Source organism: Nerophis lumbriciformis, linkage group LG11, assembly GCF_033978685.3.
Source record: "Nerophis lumbriciformis linkage group LG11, RoL_Nlum_v2.1, whole genome shotgun sequence".
In the NCBI taxonomy this organism is placed as follows: domain Eukaryota; kingdom Metazoa; phylum Chordata; class Actinopteri; order Syngnathiformes; family Syngnathidae; genus Nerophis; species Nerophis lumbriciformis.
Window position 1 is genome coordinate 13,253,328 of NC_084558.2, and position 21,852 is coordinate 13,275,179.

Sequence of the window (21,852 nt, forward strand, 5' to 3'; positions counted from 1 at the left end):
TATTTTAGGAGACCACCCCATACTTCCTGAAACTCCACAGAACAATCGTTCAATGTCAGCCTAATTTTCTCCAGTATGAGCAAATACAGTATCACTTGAGTCTTTTAAATTGTTTTCCATTCAAACTACAACCACAACCTTTTTTTTTCAAAGTCAAAATCATTAAAATGATCGCTGCAAATTACACTACGCTGGCTCTGTCCGTCACCAGTCAAATTGACTGGTGCATTTTGACAATTTGAGGGGTTCTTACTTTTCTCATATTCCCATCATTTGAAAATGTATTCAGGCTGACCCCTTCTTAGGTTCTATTGCTACAACCTCCCATCAATGCATCTGGCAGACATATTTGATAATTCCTTCAAATTCTGCACAAATGAAGAATGAAGAGGCTACCAAAACACATACTACACAATATGAAATTCAGACCTCTAGTCCAGAACTATTAAATAATTGCCACAGATGTCATCATTAGAGGGGCTACCTTAAATTTAAACTATTCCTTTGCAGTTTATTGGACAAGGAAAAAGAATATATGTGATAACTGGACTGTGTGTTCAAAATGGAATGCCCCGCTGTGAAACCCTTTGATTTCTCCCAGTTGACCAGTGACGAGAAACAAATGCTAACTATAGGAGTGTGGACCTCGACAAGGTTTTAGCGTTACACATGTGAACTCCTGCATGGAGACAGGCTTAAAATTTAAAAGCAGGTAATGTTCCATACAGATTCAGAATTTATTTCTACAGTACACTCTAATTAAAAAAAGAAAGATGTAAGATAATGAACAAATTAAAACCTGATCAAATGGTAATTGACAGGGGTACCATCCATCCATCCATTTTCTTCTGCTTATCCGAGGTCGGGTCACGGGGGAAGCAGCCTAAGCAGAGAAGCCCAGACTTCCCTCTCTCCAGCCACTTTGTCCAGCTCCTCCCAGGGGATCCCGAGGCGTTCCTAGGCCAACATAGTCTTCCCAACGTGTCCTGGGTCTTCCCTGTGGCCTCCTACCAATCGGCCGTGCCCTAAACACCTCCCTATGGAGGCGTTCGGGTGTCATCCTGACCAAATGCCCGAACCACCTCATCTGGCTCCTCTCGATGTGGAGGAGCAGTGACTTTACTTTGGGCTCCCCCCGAATGACCGAGCTTCTCACCCTATCTCTAAGGGAGAGCCCTGCCACTCGGCAGAGGAAACTCATTTCGGCCGCTTGTACCCGTGATCTTGTCCTTTCGGTCATGACCCAAAGCTCATGACCATAGGTGAGGATGGGAACGTAGTTTGACCGGTAAATTGAGAGCTTTGCCTTCTGGCTCAGCTCCTTCTTCACCACAACGGATCGATACAGCGTCCGCATTATTGAAGACACCGCACGGATCCGCCTGTCAATCTCACGATTGACAGTGGTACGAATGTCTTAATTAGGTCAATTATAATTGTAGTCAAATCTAACGAGTTTGTTTTTAACCAAACACTCTAACTAACACTACCACTAATTACCCATGTTATTATTTTTAGTATTATTATCAGTATTATTATTAGCAGTAGTAGTAGTAGTAGTAGTATTTTTTTAAATCATTTATGTCAGGAATATACTTGTTTTTTGACATTCCTGGAAGAATACCTACCTATTATTTAACATCTCATAATAAAACTCCCAAACACAAAAACATTAAATCATTATTATTACATCATAGTATACATTGAAAATATCAGAAATAAAAAAGATAACCTACTACTAATAAACACATAATAAAAAAAACTTACAAAGTTACACCATCTTATAATGTCTTACTTGTTTGCTGTTCAAATATAAAAAAATAAAATTAAAATAGGTCTGGGTTAGTTTTTGCCTCATTCGTGTGGGAATCCTGCGTGTGAATTCATCCCGGACCAGCTGCAGTGTGCTCAAACAACCACCAGGTAGCATCTGTGAGCAGATAATACTGCATCATCTCTTTTTCTTTCAGACTTATCAGGCCGGTAGTGCATTCTTCACACATTCTTCACTCACACTGTATTACGGTATGGTACGGCAGCTGCACTGCAGCAGACAGGGAGAGGCTGCAAAGAGTGGTCAAGACGGCTCAGAAGATCATCGGCCGCCCTCTCCCCTCTCTGACGGACATCTACACCTCCCGCTGCCTCAACAGAGCCAGTGCCATCATCAAGGACAGCACCCACCCTGGCTCTGACCTGTTCCACCTGCTGCCCTCTGGGAAGCGCTACAGGTGCATTAAAACCAAAACAAACAGGCTAAAGAACAGCTTCTTCCCCAGGGCCATAACCATCCTGAACGGACTGCCCCATTGTCCCTCATAACTGCCTTCTCTTCGGTGCAATAACCCATTCCACCAACCACCCTGTTTTTTTTTTTTTTTTTTTCATGTATATATTCATTTTTTTTCTAGCATGCACACATCGCACTGTATGGAATGGCCTCAATCTCGTTACCTTGCGTAATGACAATAAAACTGATTCTGATTCTGATTCTGAAGTGAGGGATGAGGCAAAAACTAACCCGGACATACTGCAATGAGATTTTACTGGTTAAAATCACGCAGTTTTGAAGTGTTGCCAGTATGATTTTGTCTCGAAATTGCACTTTTTCTATAGAAGGATAGTGCACCAAGCAACACATAGCACACACATCTGACTGCACCTCACACACTGACACTGACATGCACAAACAAACACACCGTCTCTGGCGTGAGCTGGTGTGCTGTTATAGAAGAGGGTCTCAGGAAGGTGAAGATCGGATGTCTTATCCCTCAATTCAGCCTGCACTTGCTGGACTGCTCACTTTGCGTGCGTGTTTTTGCGTCCTTATTACTCGACAGCTTCAAAGAGCTTCTCTCCAAATCTTGGTCAGTTTAACTCAGCCTTTATACCTCAACGCATATCCCGCCACTTTACAATCTGGTATTTTTGTGTGCGCCCCTTGGAGAGTGTGATCAAAGCTGAAGGATGCTGAGGTCACCACCGTGGCGACAGTGTTGTCCTTCCCCACAGGTTTTCAAGCACGATAAGCCAGCTCTGGGTGGCACGGATGGCGTAAAAATCACACACTCTTTTTCGCACGCAATCATGCCGACTGCAAACATCTGGAATTGGTCATGTGGTTCCTCAAGGGACATGGGGCACTAAAAAGACTGACGCATATCAGACACACACTAGGGATAGAACAGTTTATGAAATAAATCGGTTGACCTGACAAGATTCGGCGCACGTGTTTTGCTCGGATCATATAATTTCACTTTGTGTTAATAATCAGTTTGGAGAATGTACGTGTAGTTGTGATCATATCCATGTGCTTCGTGAGGTCAAGTAGGGCTCTATGATCCCCCCCATAACCGAATTGGCCAATAAAAATAGAATCCTGTAATCCTGTTAAAGGGGAACATTATCACCAGACCTATGTAAGCGTCAATATATACCTTGATGTTGCAGAAAAAAGACCATATATTTTTTTAACCGATTTCCGAACTCTAAATGGGTGAATTTTGGCGAATTAAACGCCTTTCTAATATTCGCTCTCGGAGCGATGACCTCACAACGTGACGTCACATTATCAGAATCAGAATCAGAATCAGCTTTATTGTCATTACGCAAGGTAACGAGATTGAGGCCATTCCATACAGTGCGATGTGTGCATGCTAGAAAAACAGTGTGCAAATATATAAAAATATAAAAAATATAGAAGTGCAATGAATATGGTGTGAAATAAATATATATACATGAAAAAACAAAACAAAAACAGGGTGGTTGGTGGAATGGGTTATTGCACCGAAGAGAAGGCAGTTATGAGGGACAATGGGGCAGTCCGTTCAGGATGGTTATGGCCCTGGGGAAGAAGCTGTTCTTTAGCCTGTTTGTTTTGGTTTTAATGCACCTGTAGCGCTTCCCAGAGGGCAGCAGGTGGAACAGGTCAGAGCCAGGGTGGGTGCTGTCCTTGATGATGGCACTGGCTCTGTTGAGGCAGCGGGAGGTGTAGATGTCCGTCAGAGAGGGGAGAGGGCGGCCGATGATCTTCTGAGCCGTCTTGACCACTCTTTGCAGCCTCTCCCTGTCTGCTGCAGTGCAGCTGCTGTACCATACTGTAATACAGTAGGTCAGCAGGCTCTCGATGGACGAGCGGTAGAAGGTCAGCAGCAGGTCAGGCTTCAGGTTGTACTTCCCGAGGACTCTAAGGAAGTGTAGCCGCTGCTGAGCCTTCTTGATGATTGATGTGGTGTTGACTGTCCAGGAAAAGTCATTAGAGATGTGGACTCCAAGGTACCTGAAGGTGTGGACCCTCTCTACACGCTCGCCATTGATGTAGAGGGGGGCAGGGTCGGTGCTGCTCCTCCTGAAGTCGACGATGATCTCTCTGGTCTTGCTGGTGTTGAGAGCGAGGTTGTTCTCCGAAGACCAGGCCATCAGCTTCAGGACCTCTTCCCTGTAGACAGCCTCGTCACCCCTGGAGATGAGCCCGACCACTGTGGTATTGTCGGCGAACTTGACGGTAAGGTTGTCATTGTGGGCCGGACTGCAGTCATGGGTGTAGAGGCAGTAGAGGAGGGGGCTCAGCACACAGCCCTGTGGGGAGCCGATGCTCAGCGTGCGGGAGCATGAGAGGTGCGGGCCAAGTCTCACATTCTGGGGTTGGTCCGTTAGGAAGTCCCTTATCCAGGCGTTTGTGAGAGGGGGGAGGCCAAGAGTGTCCAGTTTATTGCAGAGTCTGTCCGGGATTATTGTATTGAAGGCAGAGCTATAATCCACAGAGAGCATCCGGACGTAGCTCTGCTGCTGCTCCAGGTGGTTCAGAGCAGAGTGGAGAGCAACAGCGATGGCGTCCTCTGTGGACCTGTTCGCCCGGTATGCGAACTGGTGGGGGTCGAAGTCTGGAGGGATATGGTCCTTGATGTGCTGGAGAACAAGTCGCTCGAAGCACTTCATGATTACCGGAGTGAGGGCCACTGGTCGGTAATCATTCAGGCTGGTGATGGGAGACTTCTTCGGCACCGGGATTATTGTAGATGACTTCAGGCAGGATGGGATGACTGCCTGAGCCAGGGAGAGGTTGAAGATCCTGGTGAGGGGGGGAGCGAGCTGGTGGGCGCACGTCCTGAGCACCTTTCCAGGTACTCCGTCTGGTCCGGTAGCCTTCCTGGGGTTCACAGCCAGGAGCACTCGTCTGACACTGTGCTCCTGTACAGTGAGTGGAGTGGTGCCGGAGCCCGGTGGGGGCGGGGGCAGGGCTGGAGCAGATGAGTGTCGCTGGGGGGTTTCGAAACGGGCAAATAAACAGTTAAGCTCCTCTGCCAGTGTCGCACTCTGATCCGCAGTTGTCATATTGCAGCCTCTGAAGTTTGTGATGTCATGAATGCCCCGCCACACCTCCCGTGAGTTTTTTGCTGGACAGATGGGACTCTATGCACCTCCTGTGGTCCGCCTTTGCTTTTTTAATCCCTCTCTTCAGGTCGGCTCTAGCAACACTGTACTGTGCCCTGTCCCCTGACCTGAAGGCTGCGTCGCGGGCCCTGAGGAGTGTGCGGACCTGGCTGGTCATCCAGGGTTTCTTGTTGGGGTAAACCCGGATGGTTTTTTCCACAGTCACATTCCCGATGCAGAACTTTATGTAGTCCAGCACCGTTCCTGTGGCTGTCTCCAGCTCCTGTTGTTGGAAGAGGTCCCAGTCTGTGTGTTGGAAGCAGTCCTGAAGTTTGGGGAGTGCATCGTCAGGCCAGGTCATAACAGTCTTTGTGATGGGCCTGGCCTGGCGTCTGATGGGGGTGTAGGTAGGAGAGAAAGATGGTCGGACTGTCCAAGCTGGGGGAGGGGTGTAGCTCTGTACGCGTGCTTTATGTTGGTATACACGTGGTCCAGGGTGTTCTTGCCCCTTGTAGAACACTTCACGTGCTGGTAGAACTTAGGGAGTACAGTCTTCAGATTGGCCTTATTAAAATCCCCTGCTATGATATGAACACCGTCGGGGTGGGCCCGCTGCTGTTCGTTGACGGTGTTCAGCAGAAGAGAGAGCGCTGTGTTTACTTTGGCGTCCGGTGGAATATACACAGCTGTGATGATAACAACAGACAGCTCTCTCGGGAGAAAAAAAGGCTGACATCTAACAGACATGTACTCCACGTCCGGGCAACAGTGCTGTTCAGTGATTGTCCAGTTGTTGCACCAGTTTTCATGCACGTAGATACAGAGCCCCCCTCCTCTGCTCTTACCGGAGTCCTTAGTTCTGTCCCGGCGGAGCAGAGTGCGGCCGGCTAGCTGCATGCTAGCATCGGGTATTTCTGGGTGAAGCCAGGTTTCGGTGATAATCATAGCACAACAGTCCCGAACATAGCGGTTTCCAGCAAGTTGTAACTCCAGGTCGTCCATCTTCTGTACGAGGGATCTGGCATTAGAGAGGAACAGGCTCGGTAGAGGTGGCTTGTGGGGTTGTTTCCTAAGCCTGAGCAAGACGCCGGACCTGCGGCCACGCTTCTGCTTCCTCTCCCTCCTCCGTCTGCGCCGTCTCCCAGACCCGACAACAAACCACGGAGAGCCCTGTGCTCTCGCTATGTCATCTGGGATGTTGTGCTCGTGGTGAAAGTCGCTCGAAACAGATATCTGGTGCGAGTTCCCGATATCCAAGAGTGACTGGCGGGTGTACCGGGTGTTTGCAGTACAGGTGGTGCACAAAAGGAAAAAAAACAAGAGGAAAAGAAGGAAGAAAGAGCACTGAAATGGAGAGCCGTAATCCGCTGCGTCTGTGCGCGCCGCCATCTTGGATAAAAAAAAAAAAAAAAGAAAAAAAGGAAGCAATCCGCCATTTTCTCAAACACCGAGTCAAATCAGCTCTGTTATTTTCCGTTTTTTCGACTGTTTTCCGTACCTTGGAGACATCATGCCTCGTCGGTGTGTTGTCGAAGGGTGTAACAACACGAACAGGGACGGATTCAAGTTGCACCAGTGGCCCAAAGAAGCGAAAGTGGCAAGAAATTGGACGTTTGTTCCGCACACTTTACCGACGAAAGCTATGCTACGACACAGATGGCAAGAATGTGTGGATATCCTGCGACACTCAAAGCAGATGCATTTCCAACGATAAAGTCAAAGAAATCTGCCGCCAGACCCCCATTGAATCTGCTGGAGTGTGTGAGCAATTCAGGGACAAAGGACCTCGGTAGCACGGCAAGCAATGGCGGCAGTTTGTTCCCGCAGATGAGCGAGCTAAACCCCCTGGATGTCTTGGCTCACACCGTCCCGAAGATGATCAAGAGAAGAATATCGACCCTAGCTTCCCTGGCCTGCTGACATGAGGGTATGTCTACAGAATATATTAATTGATGAAAATTGGGCTTTCCGCAATCTCAAAGTGCATGTTGTTGCCAAATGTATTTCATATGCTGTAAACCTAGTTCATAGTTGTTAGTTTCCTTTAATGCCAAACAAACACATACCAATCGTTGGTTAGAAGGCGATCGCCGAATTCGTCCTCGCTTTCTCCCGTGTCGCTGGCTGTCGTGTCGTTTTCGTCGGTTTCGCTTGCATATGTTACAGGTCTCACAGGTGTGTGAGTTCAGTAGACAAAAGGTTGTGTTCATAGTCTAACCCCTGGAAAACACAGGCAATGTTTAAGGAGTGAAGACACGAACAATCCTTGAAGCTTCCCAAGTTTCCTCTCTTTATTACACATTATATATATTTCCTATAATCCACAATGACAATATAATTATTATTCTTTAAATTCAATATCACATTCTCAAAACATATCTTCTTCATAGCACAATAGCTATTATAATGGTATATACTTCTGTATATTCACATTTCTATATATTGTTGTTACAGAAACATCTTGAGTAATAAACTCTTTCACAAATGGGGAAGTATCATTTAGACATGAAATGTCCTTGGGAAGTACACTTGGAGTCAAACAAAATGTATCCACATCACTCAGTTCATTATCTATTTACAAATATAAGAAACAACAATAACATATTTACACAGATAATAATATGACCTTGTGTGAGATAAAGATAGAAGAGTATTTCTTTACAACACAGAACTATATATACACACTGCAGTGCTCTTCAGTTGGCATAAAAAGGGTTAACTGCTCTCAACTGACCCACACGCAAAGAAGAGCTAGCTAGATGCTAACACACGGTGGTATTAAAGTCTAAAGGCACTAAAACATCAATCTCTGTCGCTGAATCATATTACATTTGAATTATAAGGTGTTTAATCATCAAACGTTTACATTTGATATATTTCACAACATTACTGACCTGGAAAACACAGGCAATGTTTAAGAAGAGTGAAGACACGAACAATCCTTGAAGCTTCCCAAGTTTCCTCTGAGGGGAGGGGGAGGAAATACCCACACCTAAAAAGGGACCTACGGGCAACTACTTCACTACACATTAGTTCCACTCTTCATTTCTGGCTTTACACTACATGGATGGAAAACGGCTATAACCTCTGTCAATAAAAAGTGATTGACAAAAAAAACATATATATTCCACATTGTGAAGGCATCACACACTTCCCAACAAACAAAAGTGGCTCCTGACACTTAAGAATAACAGAATCATAAACTCATCTTGCACAATCTAATACATTTTTTTTTTTTTTTTCATTGGAACAATTCATTTTTATCAACTCAAATATCACAACATTCATGAATTGTTTCCAACAGATGTGTACAACTGTGAGTGTTTTAATTGTCAATAACAGGTAGCAGAGTGTGTGGCAGGTAAGTACATATATGGGTTTATAATCGCATGGTGGAATGGATAAGGATAAGCTGGAATGTGTTGCATTTGAGTGTTCTGTGTTGGATATGTTTCAACTGCGCTAATGGTAGGGCGTAACTGATAGGTGGGTTGGCCAAGAGAGGGATACGTGAACACATAGCCTGGTCTTCGCTCTCGAGTTGATTGTCTCAGTGGTCTAGGGCTGTCTCGTATTACATTTACTTCTTGGTCCTGATTTGCATCTTGCACATTCAAAGGCATGGGTTCTAGCCCTTGGTCAGGTCCACTCACATGCAATATCTCTTGTCTGTCAACAGAGTTTCTTATGTCCCTGTCACGGGCAGGATGAGGTTCTTGTCCTGGCTCAGCTGCCCTTGTAAGCTCTGGCGGATATGGGGTCTCCCGTGTTATAAGGTGGTCGTGGAATTTGCTCTTTCTGTTCTGGTGTACTGTAGGGACCCGGAGCCAATATTGACAAGGATTTTGAGCCTCATCACTGTCATCATCTGAACCACTGTCTGACCTTTGTGCCTGTTCAATGTTCTGTGTGTGTGTTTGGCTTCTTTTAAGTTTCTTCTGCGATTGGGCTGTTTTATCAGGTAAGCTTTGAGGGGTCTCAACTGGCAAGTCATTAACTTGTAATAACAAGTTTCTATGTAGTGTGCGGGTGTAGCAGCCTCCAGATTCTGGGATCACTTTGTAGACAGGGTTGTCCCCAACTTGTTCTTTTACCACATAGATTTTCTGTTCCCAGTAAGGTCTCAGTTTACCAGGTCCGCCTCTTTGACTCAGATTGCGGACAAGGACTCTGTCTCCGACTTGAAGAGTCACTCCTCGGCATCTCTTATCATAATGTTCCTTTCCCTTTGCGCTTGATTGTTGGCTGTTTGAGTTAGCAATCCGGTATGCCTCACTCATCTTTCTAGCCCATTTCTCAACATATCCTTTTGGACTGTCAACTCCTTCATCATTCATGAGCCCAAAGAGAAGGTCAACTGGGAGACGGGGGTGTCTGCCATACAACAAGTAATAGGGGGAAAAGCCTGTAGCCTCATGTTTTGTGCAGTTGTATGCATGTATGACATGGGGTAAATGGTCCTTCCACTGTTCCTTCTCCTTTTCTCCAAGGGTCTTTAACATTTGCAACAGTGTACGGTTTAGCCTTTCAGCTGGGTTGGACTGTGGGTGGTAGGGGGAAGTCCTTGAGTGCCCAATACCAGACAGTTGCCTGAGTCTTCTGAACAATTCGTTTTCGAATTCCCGGCCTTGATCATGGTGGAGTTTGGTGGGGTACCCAAACATAGGGATAAAGTCATTGAACAGTCGATCGGCTGCTGTCTTGCCAGCTTTGTTACGGGTGGGATAGGCCTGTGCAAAACGAGTGAAATGGTCTATAACAACCAAAATGTACTCAAACCCTCCACGGCTAGCTTCTAAATGCAGAAAGTCAATACACACGAGCTCCAAAGGTGAGTTTGATGTAACGTTACTCATGGGTGCTCTTTCGTGCAATGTGGGTTTTTTCTGCTTGATACAGGGGCACTTTTTAGCTACATACTCTTCAATATCCCTTTTCATGAAAGGCCAGTAGAATCTGGCTCTTGCTAAGTTTAGCACCTTTTCGACACCTATATGGCCCATGTGGTTGTGAAGGTGGACAAGAACTGTCTGCTTATAGGTGGCGGGAATTACTAGTTGTCTTCTTTCTTTAGTCTTCCTATAAAGAAGGTCATCCTCTATAACTAGTCTATTCCATTCTCGTAACAGTTTTTTGATGTTTATGTCAGTTTTAAGTTTGTCCACCTGTGTGAGTGTCATGTCTTTCTCTTTAAGTTCCATAACTTTTCCAACTGCTGCATCTTTCCTTTGTTCTCTGACCAACTCGTCATGACTTATCTGTGGCAGAGGTTCCGTTTGGGGTTGGTCCTCAGATATAAAGTTAAGAGCTGCCACCCAGGCTACATCCCCTTGTTGGCCTCGTCGACTCCCTTCTCATATTGCCCCTACCGCTTCTTGAGATAGTTCTTCGGAACACTCATCTATTAAGGATCCAATATCCAAGGGGCAGCGAGACAAAGTGTCTGCATCGATGTTACTTCTGCCGGGTCTATATTTTATATCAAAATTGAAATCCGCGAGCTGACCCACCCAACGGTAACCCACAGCATTGAGTTTGGCAGTGCTAAGCACATATGTCAAGGGATTGTTGTCTGTGTAGACCGTGAAGTGGGGTGCATAAAACAGATAATCCCTAAATTTATCACATACTGCCCACTTCAGGGCTAAAAACTCAAGCTTCCCACTATGTAGATGGTAATTCTGCTCTGCTGGTGTCAATGTACGTGAACCATATCCAATGATCCTCATCTTTCCATTTTGATTCTGATAGAGAACTGCTCCTAAGCCTTTCTGGGAAGCATCTGTGTGGAGAATAAAAGGGCTGTCAAAATCGGGGTAGGCCAGTACTGGGGGTTTGGTGAGCATGTCAATTAGGCTTTCCAGAACTCTTTGATGTTTCTCACACCAGTTCACTGGGGTTCGAGATGACTGCTGAGCACTCTTGTTCTTTCCATGTGACGCATGAGGCTGTTGGGTGTCCATCCTCACCTGGAGCAGGTCATACAAAGGTTTTGCTATTCTTGAGAAATCCTGCACATATGTCCGATAGTAACTCAAAAATCCCATTAATTGCCTGACATCTCCAACTGTCTGTGGTGTCTTTTGTGCCAGTGCCTGGACAGCTTCTAGGTCTTTGGGATCAACTCTCACACCTTCAGCTGAAACTAGCCGACCGACATACCGGACCTCTTTGTGAAATAACTCACACTTCTCAGGTTTTAACTTCACTCCATGTCGTTGTAAAGCTTGGAGGACTTTGCGCAGCACCTCCAAGTGCTCATCAAATGATTTGGCATAACACAGCACATCGTCGAGGTAGGGGATGCAGCATTCGTCTCGGAGGATGCTGAGCATCTCCTCCATGCTCCTTTGGAATGCAGCTGGGGCATTTGATAGTCCAAATGGGATCCTGACCCATTCGTACAGACCCCAAGGAGTTGTGAATGCCGTCAGATATCTTGACCCCTCGGCAATGAAGCCCTGATGGTAAGCTTTTCCTTGATCGAGAATTGAGAACCAGTTGTAACCTCCCAGGGAGTCAGTGAGGTCCTGGATCCTGGGCAAGGGGTGTCTGTCAGGTACAGTTTTATTATTCAGAAGCCTATAGTCTATGCATAGCCGTAAGGTGCCATCTTTTTTTCTTACACATATGACTGGGGCTGCATAAGGAGACCGGGACTTAACAATCCATCCCTTCACTAAAAGCTCTTGAAGGTACTCTTTTACTTCTTTGTAAAGGGGTTTTGGGATTGATGCATAGGACTTTTGAACTGGAATGTCATCTTTGACTATGACCTCCATTTGAAGGGATGGGATGCAACCGATGTCATCACTAGTACGGGAAAATGCACCTGACTCCTCACAAAGTACTTTGTTCACAGGGGGCAACCAATGTTCAACAGGGTTGTTTGAAGAGACTGTCCTTACCTCAACTGCACTATATTTTACATTTGTTTGTGCAGTCTGCTGGGTGTCTGGTGTATCTGTCTCTAAAATTTTGTCAATGTGCTGTATAGTGCCCATGGCAGTTCTCTTTGGCAAAATAATGTCATGTTTTGAATGGTTGGCAACAGGTATTTTTATGTAAGGTCGTTGACAGTTGTAGATCTCTAAAACACCCTCTCCTACACTGAACTGTCTTAAAGCCGTGTTTTCCTCCATGGGTTCATACAGGACTAGTGGGTCTGAGGTGTTGAAGTTTTGCGGTATTCTACACCACACATGTACAGTTTTTCCAGCTGGGATGATGATGTTATCTTTTCCTACCCTCACTGTGACTGGGTCGCAGTTTGCTCCATGGGGAACCTGGATAATGTTTACCATGGCTTTTATTTCATCTGCTTCCATCTTAAATGCGCGACATAGGAGGCTGGTAACCCTGGCGGATGCATCCCCAGATGACTCCGATCTTTTGATGATTGCCTCAATCACATTTGCACCTACAAGTGGCTGAGATAGCGACAACTGGCTGACTAGAAATGGGACTTGTATGGTTAAATTTGGATTATCATTGCCTGCCAGATTAACAGTAAATTCAACCCACCCATCATAGGGGATTGCTTGTCCATTTACCGCATAAACATCCAGGTTCTCCTCAATAAGTTCCTTAAGTGGCCTTACTGCATAGTTAGGAATGTGTGTGTCTGCCCAATCACGATCAATTATGCTCACCTGGGAGCCTGAATCAAATAGGACACTTACGGGATAGCCACTTATTAGGCAATCCAACAGACTTTTATTACCAACCAAAGGTGCTATGGAAATTGGGGTACGCTGGCCTGAAACCATTTAAGTTTTGCCTCTGTCACGTTTAGTTCTTTGTGTTACGAGTTCAGTGGCTAAGCTTATTCGTGGGGACTTGAGTTGTGCATTGGACTCTGGCTGTCCCTCGACAGAGACCGCATTTCGTTTAACTGAAACTTAATCCGCTTCAAACACCCCACTGCTCTGTGTCCAGCTTGTCCACACGTGAAACAGTGGTTACACTCGGGCACATTCTGTTCAGTGCATTTAGAGCAGAAAGCTGTCCTTATCTTGCTTTGACTTGGATTTTGAGCTGGGGGTTGTTGGGGCTGTCGATTGACTGGAGGTTGTGAGAGAAAATTAGACGGGGCTTGTGGTCGATTTGGCAGTGCGGGGGTATGGGTGCTAACCGCTTGCCGTTCCATCAGTGTTGTCACCAGTTGTGTCAGGTTGGCGACTTGGTTACTGAGTTGCTCCAGTGTCTGTGTGTTTGTGCTATTTACAGTTGCATCTCTACCTTGTTCATAACAATGGCCCTCTGTATCCACTTTGGCACTGTTAGCGTTTATTGTTTTCTGACGGGTTGTTTGACCAAGTCTACGAAGGTGTTCATTTTCATCATTAATGATTTTCATGACATGGCTGAGGATTTCTTCATCGCTTATTTGATGGTTAGAAATGATGGGCCTCAGTCTCTGCCGAAGGTCAGTATATTTGGCTCCAAACCCCTGGTAAATTGTGTGGAGGAACACTTCCTGGATTGTCTTTGGGTCATAAGAAACGTCTGTGCCAGCCTGCCTTGACTGAAATAACAATTTTTGTTTTAGCCCAATCATGCGATAAAGGAACTGTCGGGGTGACTCATGTTCAGTTTGTCGAGCACACATTAGCTCCTGGAACATTTCGGTGGTTGCTTTTTCACCTAGGTGGGACCTTAGGAAACCCTTGAGTTCAGGGATGCTAATTTCATCTTTGTTTACAAGCATGTCTCGAAAAGTGCCTGGTTTAACAACCCTTAAAACCCCTCTGACTACTTCTGGCCCTGTAAAACCCTCTTTAACCCCTTCATTAATTTGTTTGCAAACATTGTTGTAGCTAATGTCTGATGTATGATCTGCAATTTGTCCACCATGTACTTTAAATTCTCTGCGTTGAAAATAGGTGAGGTCGTTAAAGGGAACTAACCTCTCGGTCATCTGCTGTGGTCTTACAAGGTTGGGTGTACTGGGTTGAGCAATACCTTCAGCCTCATACTGTCTAAGCCTTTCACCTAACTCGTCATACACTCTTCTAAGTTCTCCTACTGACTTTGCAGTTGTGTCACAGCTTATGTTAGTAGCATTATTAGCATATAGCTTTGTGACTGTGTTGTGGGAATGTTGGTATGATGATGGTAATGTAGTGCCTGTAGTTACAGTGAGTGGGGTGGAGCTAGGCGAAACATGTACAACATCACTGTCTACATTTACAGGTAAATCAGCAGCAACACAGGAAATCATCTGACAGATTAAATCATTCAGCATCAACAAATTGCCCATACCTTCATCTTCCAGTTCTAGTAAGGCGGGGGACTGAAGATGGGTGATGATAAAGTCCATGGCACCCTCATCATCGCTTACATTTGTCTTGGCAAAGTCTTGTTCATCGGCTGCAATGCTCCTTGCTACTTGGTGAAGATCGGCACTTGAGAGCCGAAACAAGTTCTTTTTGATACTCCACACCATTTCCTTACGTGCGCCTGTCATGGTAGAGAGTTAAGTAGTTTTACAACGTGATCTTGTTGAATTAGATGTGCTCGCGGGATGGCTGGTGGCCCCTGGTTAAACAGCACGGCTCCCTCTGTGACGCTGGAATCCTGCTCACTGTGGACACCTGCTGGCTCCCTTGTAGGCTGCAGTCACCCTGGTTTTACGGTTCTGATATCTCTGGATCAGCTCCTCCGCTTAAGTGGACGAGAGATCCCGGACGAGCCCCCACTATTTGTTACAGGTCTCACAGGTGTGTGAGTTCAGTAGACAAAAGGTTGTGTTCATAGTCTAACCCCTGGAAAACACAGGCAATGTTTAAGGAGTGAAGACACGAACAATCCTTGAAGCTTCCCAAGTTTCCTCTCTTTATTACACATTATATATATTTCCTATAATCCACAAAGACAATATAATTATTATTCTCTAAATTCAATATCACATTCTCAAAACATATCTTCTTCATAGCACAATAGCTATTATAATGGTATATACTTCTGTATATTCACATATCTATATATTGTTGTTACAGAAACATCTTGAGTAATAAACTCTTTCACAAATGGGGAAGTATCATTTAGACATGAAATGTCCTTGGGAAGTACACTTGGAGTCAAACAAAATGTATCCACATCACTCAGTTCATTATCTATTTACAAATATAAGAAACAACAATAACATATTTACACAGATAATAATATGACCTTGTGTGAGATAAAGATAGAAGAGTATTTCTTTACAACACAGAACTATATATACACACTGCAGTGCTCTTCAGTTGGCATAAAAAGGGTTAACTGCTCTCAACTGACCCACACGCAAAGAAGAGCTAGCTAGATGCTAACACACGGTGGTATTAAAGTCTAAAGGCACTAAAACATCAATCTCTGTCGCTGAATCATATTACATTTGAATTATAAGGTGTTTAATCATCAAACGTTTACATTTGATATATTTCACAACATTACTGACCTGGAAAACACAGGCAATGTTTAAGAAGAGTGAAGACACGAACAATCCTTGAAGCTTCCCAAGTTTCCTCTGAGGGGAGGGGGAGGAAATACCCACACCTAAAAAGGGACCTACGGGCAACTACTTCACTACACATTAGTTCCACTCTTCATTTCTGGCTTTACACTACATGGATGGAAAACGGCTATAACCTCTGTCAATAAAAAGTGATTGACAAAAAAAACATATATATTCCACATTGTGAAGGCATCACACATACGGTTCAAACCGATATGGCTCAATAGCTTCAGTTTCTTCTTCAATTTCGTTTTCGCTACCTGCCTCCACACTACAACCATTCGTTTCAATCCATGCGTAATCTGTTGAATCGCTTAAGCCGCTGAAATCCGAGTCTGAATCCGAGCTAATGTCGGTATAGCTTGCTGTTCTTTCCGCCATGTTTGTTTGTGTTGGCATCACTGTGTGACGTCACAGGAAAATGGACGGGTGGTTAAAATCAGGCACTTTGAAGCTTTTTTTAGGGATATTGCGTGATGGGTAAAATTTTGAAAAAAACTTCGAAAAATATAATAAGCCACACTTTTAACCATACTGAAATTGTGATAATGTTCCCCTTTAAACGCGAAGAATCATGAGATGACATACCTCTGTTTGAAATTCCGCCATCATAAGGAGAAAGAACGTGTAATTATGGGTCCAGGACCGCTCATTAATCCCAAGACACTCAAAGGCCACTTAAAACACTGGCTAAATCTGCAAATAGACTAGGAAGCCAATGCTAGTCAGGACAATCCATCTCATTTACTTGTGTTGTTATGGACGAGACTACAGATGCAATCTCAATGTACAGACAGGAGAGGAGCCGTAACTCATCCTCAAGTTGTTTCCACTCAAAAACAGAGCAGCCATCAAGCGCCCTTAAGAACAGCAGCGCACTTCCAGCCTTCACAATAACATCCGGTCTGACTGCACTAACAAAACAAAGGTTTTTTACATAAAGTATTTTATATAAGCACTTTGTACTTGAAGCACCCATTGGTCAAATTATGTTAAAAAACTATTATGCCTTGACTTGAAATCCTACTCAAAATTGTCCAATGATGTATTGCACCAGTAAATAAGGATTAACATACACTTTTGTTGGGGCAGCACGGTGGTACAGGGGTTAGTGCTTCTGCCTCACAATACAAAGGTCCTGGGTTTGATCCTGGGCTTGTGTGGAGTTTGCATGTTCTCCCCGTGACTGCGTGGGTTCCCACCTCCAAAAACATGCACCTGGGTATAGGTTGATTGGCAACACTAAATTGGTCCTAGTGTGTGAATGTGAGTGTGAATGTTGTCTGTCTATCTGTGTTGGCCCTGCGATGAGTTGGCGACTTGTCCAGGGTGTACCCCGCCTTCCGCCCGAATGCAGCTTGGATAGGCTCCAGCACCCCCCGTGACCCCGAAAGGGACAAGCGGTAGAAAATGGATGGATGGATACATTTTTATTTTTATTTATACAGAGGAAACTCTAATGCTGGTCAAGTTTGTGCTCCACTTTATGTTAGTGATAGATTATGTGGGTATAAAAATTGTACAATTAATTTTACAGTCAGACCTTTAAGGGCCATTCACATGTTGCCGGTTTGGATGGTGGTCCATGCTGTATTCAAAACCGCCATCAACCGTGTCTCAATGATGGCGGAAAGTCTTCTCCAACAAGTTTTTTAACATGGCGCCGATGCAGATTGGCGCATTAGTACCAAGTATCTCCCCAAAAGGACGGTGGAGTCCTCCACCTTCTGCTCCGCACCAACCGACGTGCCTCCATGTAGCTCTCTGATGCTTTTGTGTTTAACTCTGCCATCCCCGTGTAGTTACCGTGTTAACATTGTGAATTTCAAGCAGGAAAATTGAACACATTTTCCATCCATCCATTTTCCACCGCTTGTCCCTTTTGGGGTGCTAGAGCCTATCCCAGCTGCATTCGGGCGGAAAGCGATTTTGTGGTGCAAAAACAGAGGCTGACGTTCGATACACGGAGAAAGGTGTTTTAACACCGCTCAATTCGAACCGATGAGACCCCACGGTTCTCGGGGTTTATGACTTTGACTTAGACAAACTTTAATGATCCACAAGGGAAATTGTTCAACACAGTAGCTCAGTTACAATGATGGAAAGTGTAAGGATGGAAAGGACAATGCAGGTATAAATAGACTAATATAGCGATAAAAAAATCTAACATATATACGAATATATACATATGTGTACAGAATAATATATATACAGATATATTATATTATGTCTATCTGTGTTGGCCCTGCGATGAGGTGGCGACTTGTCCAGGGTGTACCCCGCCTTCCGCCCGATTGTAGCTGAGATAGGCTCCAGCGCCCCCCGCGACCCCAAAGGGAATAAGCGGTAGAAAATGGATGGATGGATGGATGTCTATAACATATATACAATATATACAACACATGTTCAATATTACAGTATATACAGTATATGTGACAGCAGCAGCATAAAATAGAGAGTAGATGCAGCAGGAAATAGAAAATAGACATTATAAACATTATAAACAAAGAGAAGTAGCTAACATGTCAGGTGTCAGGTAATAGGCTGATGTCATCTATTGCTGTATGGCGAGTGATTATACAGCTGGATGGAGTGTGGAATGAAGGAGTTCTTGAATCGCATGGAGCATGAGTGAAGGATGACACCGTTTTTTGTTCGGTATTAACACGGTCTTTGGCGGCGCACTGCAAATTGCCAAACCTCCATTGTTTGAACGCACATTTAGGAGCCATTTAAAGTTATATTTTACAAGATGTTTTTGAAAGAACCACAACTAATAAATGATAATGGTAGATTATTGGAATATATGGTATTAAAAAGAAGAACAATGTACACCAAACTAAACCTAAAACTATGACCACAAAACTGTGACGAGATCCGAACCATTCCAACCCTAACGCACGCACACGCACATTCACAATTGGGGGTCGTCAGATTAGGATAACAACAATAGCTCACACAGTTCACTCATAACATAGATGTTCTAGATGTTGATTGCAGTGAGTAAACATTGATTCCAGCTGGTCACAGGTGCATGTATGAACCTCACAACCCATGGAAATGCATAATCATTCATTTACTTTTTGTCTGTTTTTATATACTCAGGTTCCAGGCGATTTAAGCCAGACGTCAGACGACCCCAGCCTCTCTGATTTTGAAACGTAAGAATTCCTTACTTCTGGTCTATACAGTTATATTAAAGCTGAGATACCTAAGTTATATTCTTTACCTAAAAAAATATATACAGTATACATCATACAGTATATTGTAGCAGTAATCATTTCTGAAAAATTGTATGTCTGCGTTCTGTCTGTGCCTTTTAAAAAGTATTTTAGTAAATAAAACCCCGGAAGACAAAATAATTTGTCTTCGTGGTGGTCAACCCTTCCAGATCCAATCGTAGGATTCAGAGAAAGGAGGGTTGAGCAAAGCCCATTAAGGAGCCTCCTCATTGGCTGACACGATATATAGTGAAGCGTGTGCACGGTGCAAACTTGTTTTCAGTAAAGCATGGCTGCCGTACACCCACCTGGAAAGATACCTCCGCTTGCCTTTACAGTATATACTGATAAAAAAAACCTAAAAGAGGAAATCAGAGGAAGAAAAGAATGACGCTGTATGTCTAAAAAAAAACAAAGGAGAGGCAAAACTCGAATAAATATTGGTTCGGCGTATTCAAGATGGAGTGCATTGCGGGCTCGTCTTGTACTAACCTTGGACACGCAAGTGGCTGTTTTCCTTCTAGACAGGTAATCTAATTTTAATTTGTCCTATATTTTGTGTGTATCTTTTTGCGTGGCAACATGTGTTATCTATAGTAAGCAAGAAAATACAAACTAGGGGATCCTTCGATGCAACTTCAGACTGTCAACAACTTATGCGTGTGCACGTACAGCTCTTGTGCACTTCCAGAGAGGAGGAGACTGGGAGGGACTATCAATGAGGTGCGCAGAGTGAGGGGCGGGATTTACAGTTGGAATTCTGCTTGGTGACACAAGATTCAAGTACCCCAGCTTTAACAGAGCACTTAGTTTGTGCAACATTTTCAAAACAACCTTGCGAACGTCAAATAAATGTCTATACCAGTGGTTCTTAACCTTGTTGGAGGTACCGAACCCCACCAGTTTCATATGCGCATTCACCGAACCCTTCTTTAGTGAAAAATAAAATGTTAGTTTTTTTCAAAATCAAGACAAAGTTATATGATTTTTTTACTGGTGCACAAAATGAACCATGCATGAAAATCACCTTGTTCAAAGAACATAAACTCACAACAAATTACACACCTGCAAATCAGTTCGACTTCTGCTGTTGCCGTATCCATAATATGCTGTTAGGGAGAAGTTTTTATGTACACGATGAGTAAGGTGTGGCTTGACCTCCGCGGCGGAGGCTCCACCGAACCCCTGAGGCCAACTCACTGAACTTCTAGGGTTCGATCGAACCCAGGTTAAGAACCACTGGTCTATACACTCTTTTTTTTTAACTGGTAATGGTAATAGTCACCATTTAGTTTATTTGGACCGTGTTACATTCAAATTACATTTAAAGAACATTGCATGTGTACCCACAAACATGTCTGGAAGTAGTAGAGAGAAGCAAAGCTTATTTATTGCTTCTGCTTATCTCAGCAATTACTGAAAGTTTGTTCTCTTTTTGTGTTCAAATATGTTCCCATATTACCAATTTGTATTACAAAATAATACGGAAGGGTGATACAAGATTCAAGATTGTTTATTGTCATATGCACAGTTAGACAGTTTGCCGTACAATGAAAATCTTACTTTGCTAGTCCACCCTTCAACAAGTCACACGGTACTTAGCTAAAAATAAAAAATAAAAATAAAAATGTATATACAAGGCACAGCAAGTAACAAAACATTATTGCACATTCGGATTGACAGTCAACAGTATAAATATGGAGGTGACCTTCGGTCACAGCAGCAGTTAAAGTGTCTTTAGTGATCAAAGGTGAAAAGTGTCTACAGTGATGGTTCACAGTTCGGGGGTGTTCATGGTCATGGTATCTGTCTTAAATCATCCTCCGGACATGACCCCAATAATTGAATTTCTGCGACGTAGGAATGATTAATCATAAATTAAATATTTGTATAGCTAAATCATAAAAAACATGTTTAAGACCTTTTAAATATGTTTTTCAACATTCTGAGAACCCTTTAGACATGAAATAACACAATTTAGTCACCTTTACACTCGTTTAATTCAATATAGCAATGCTGCCTGACTCACTGGCCATGACTGTAGTATTTATATTTTTAGTTTATTTTATCATTCTTTTGCTTAAAATGCTTAAACAAGGACCAACAATTTGTAGAATATGCTTTTAAAAAATATAAAAATATTCCCCAAAAATCTGCAATGTGGTGATGCCGCAATATTTAAAGTCCTATGTGGAAAGGAACGACTGTATTAGTCAATAGCTTTTATGGAATGCTTATTATCATCAATGAAAGAAGAGTTTGCTGAAATATGAAAAATGCAATTATTATATGATATTAATGCGTGAGTTAAGAATGCAGAAGTAAAAAACTCACCACACGATCGGTACCGGAAGACGCGATCGGTCTACTGTACAGAAGCACGAAGACTACGTCACATCCTTGACTTGCAATTTTTACGATGGAGCTTCTGCTGTGTCGTTTTTTTCTGAGATATGAGTGTTTTATTAATGTTTTGTATAAAAAATAGCTTACCCAAGAGTAAAAGGGAACAAGAATATAAACATGAACAAGGGGTAGATTTAAAAAAATAAAAAATCTGTGAGTATTATCGCCATATTTTCAACCACTTTCACTCTTATGTGATTGCAATAAATGATGCTCGTGTGTGCGCCATTTATTAAATGTAGATTTTTTTTCTGCTGCCTAAGTAGACTTTTAAATGATCAGTCTTGTGAATTGATGTATTTCATGTAAATAAAGTAGTAAAAAAAGATATTTCTTTGCTATTAAGGATGCTGA

General features: G+C 43.5%; 1 protein-coding gene across 1 annotated transcript in view; it reads left to right on the plus strand.

Moving 5' to 3' along the window:
* snx29 (sorting nexin 29) overlaps positions 1 to 21,852 on the plus strand; it is a 376,077-nt gene that overhangs the window by 212,699 nt on the left and 141,526 nt on the right. The window contains exon 17 of the mRNA XM_061967306.1: positions 18,977 to 19,032. Within this exon, the coding sequence (XP_061823290.1) occupies positions 18,977 to 19,032 (56 nt within the window). The remainder of the gene's footprint in view (positions 1 to 18,976; positions 19,033 to 21,852) is intronic.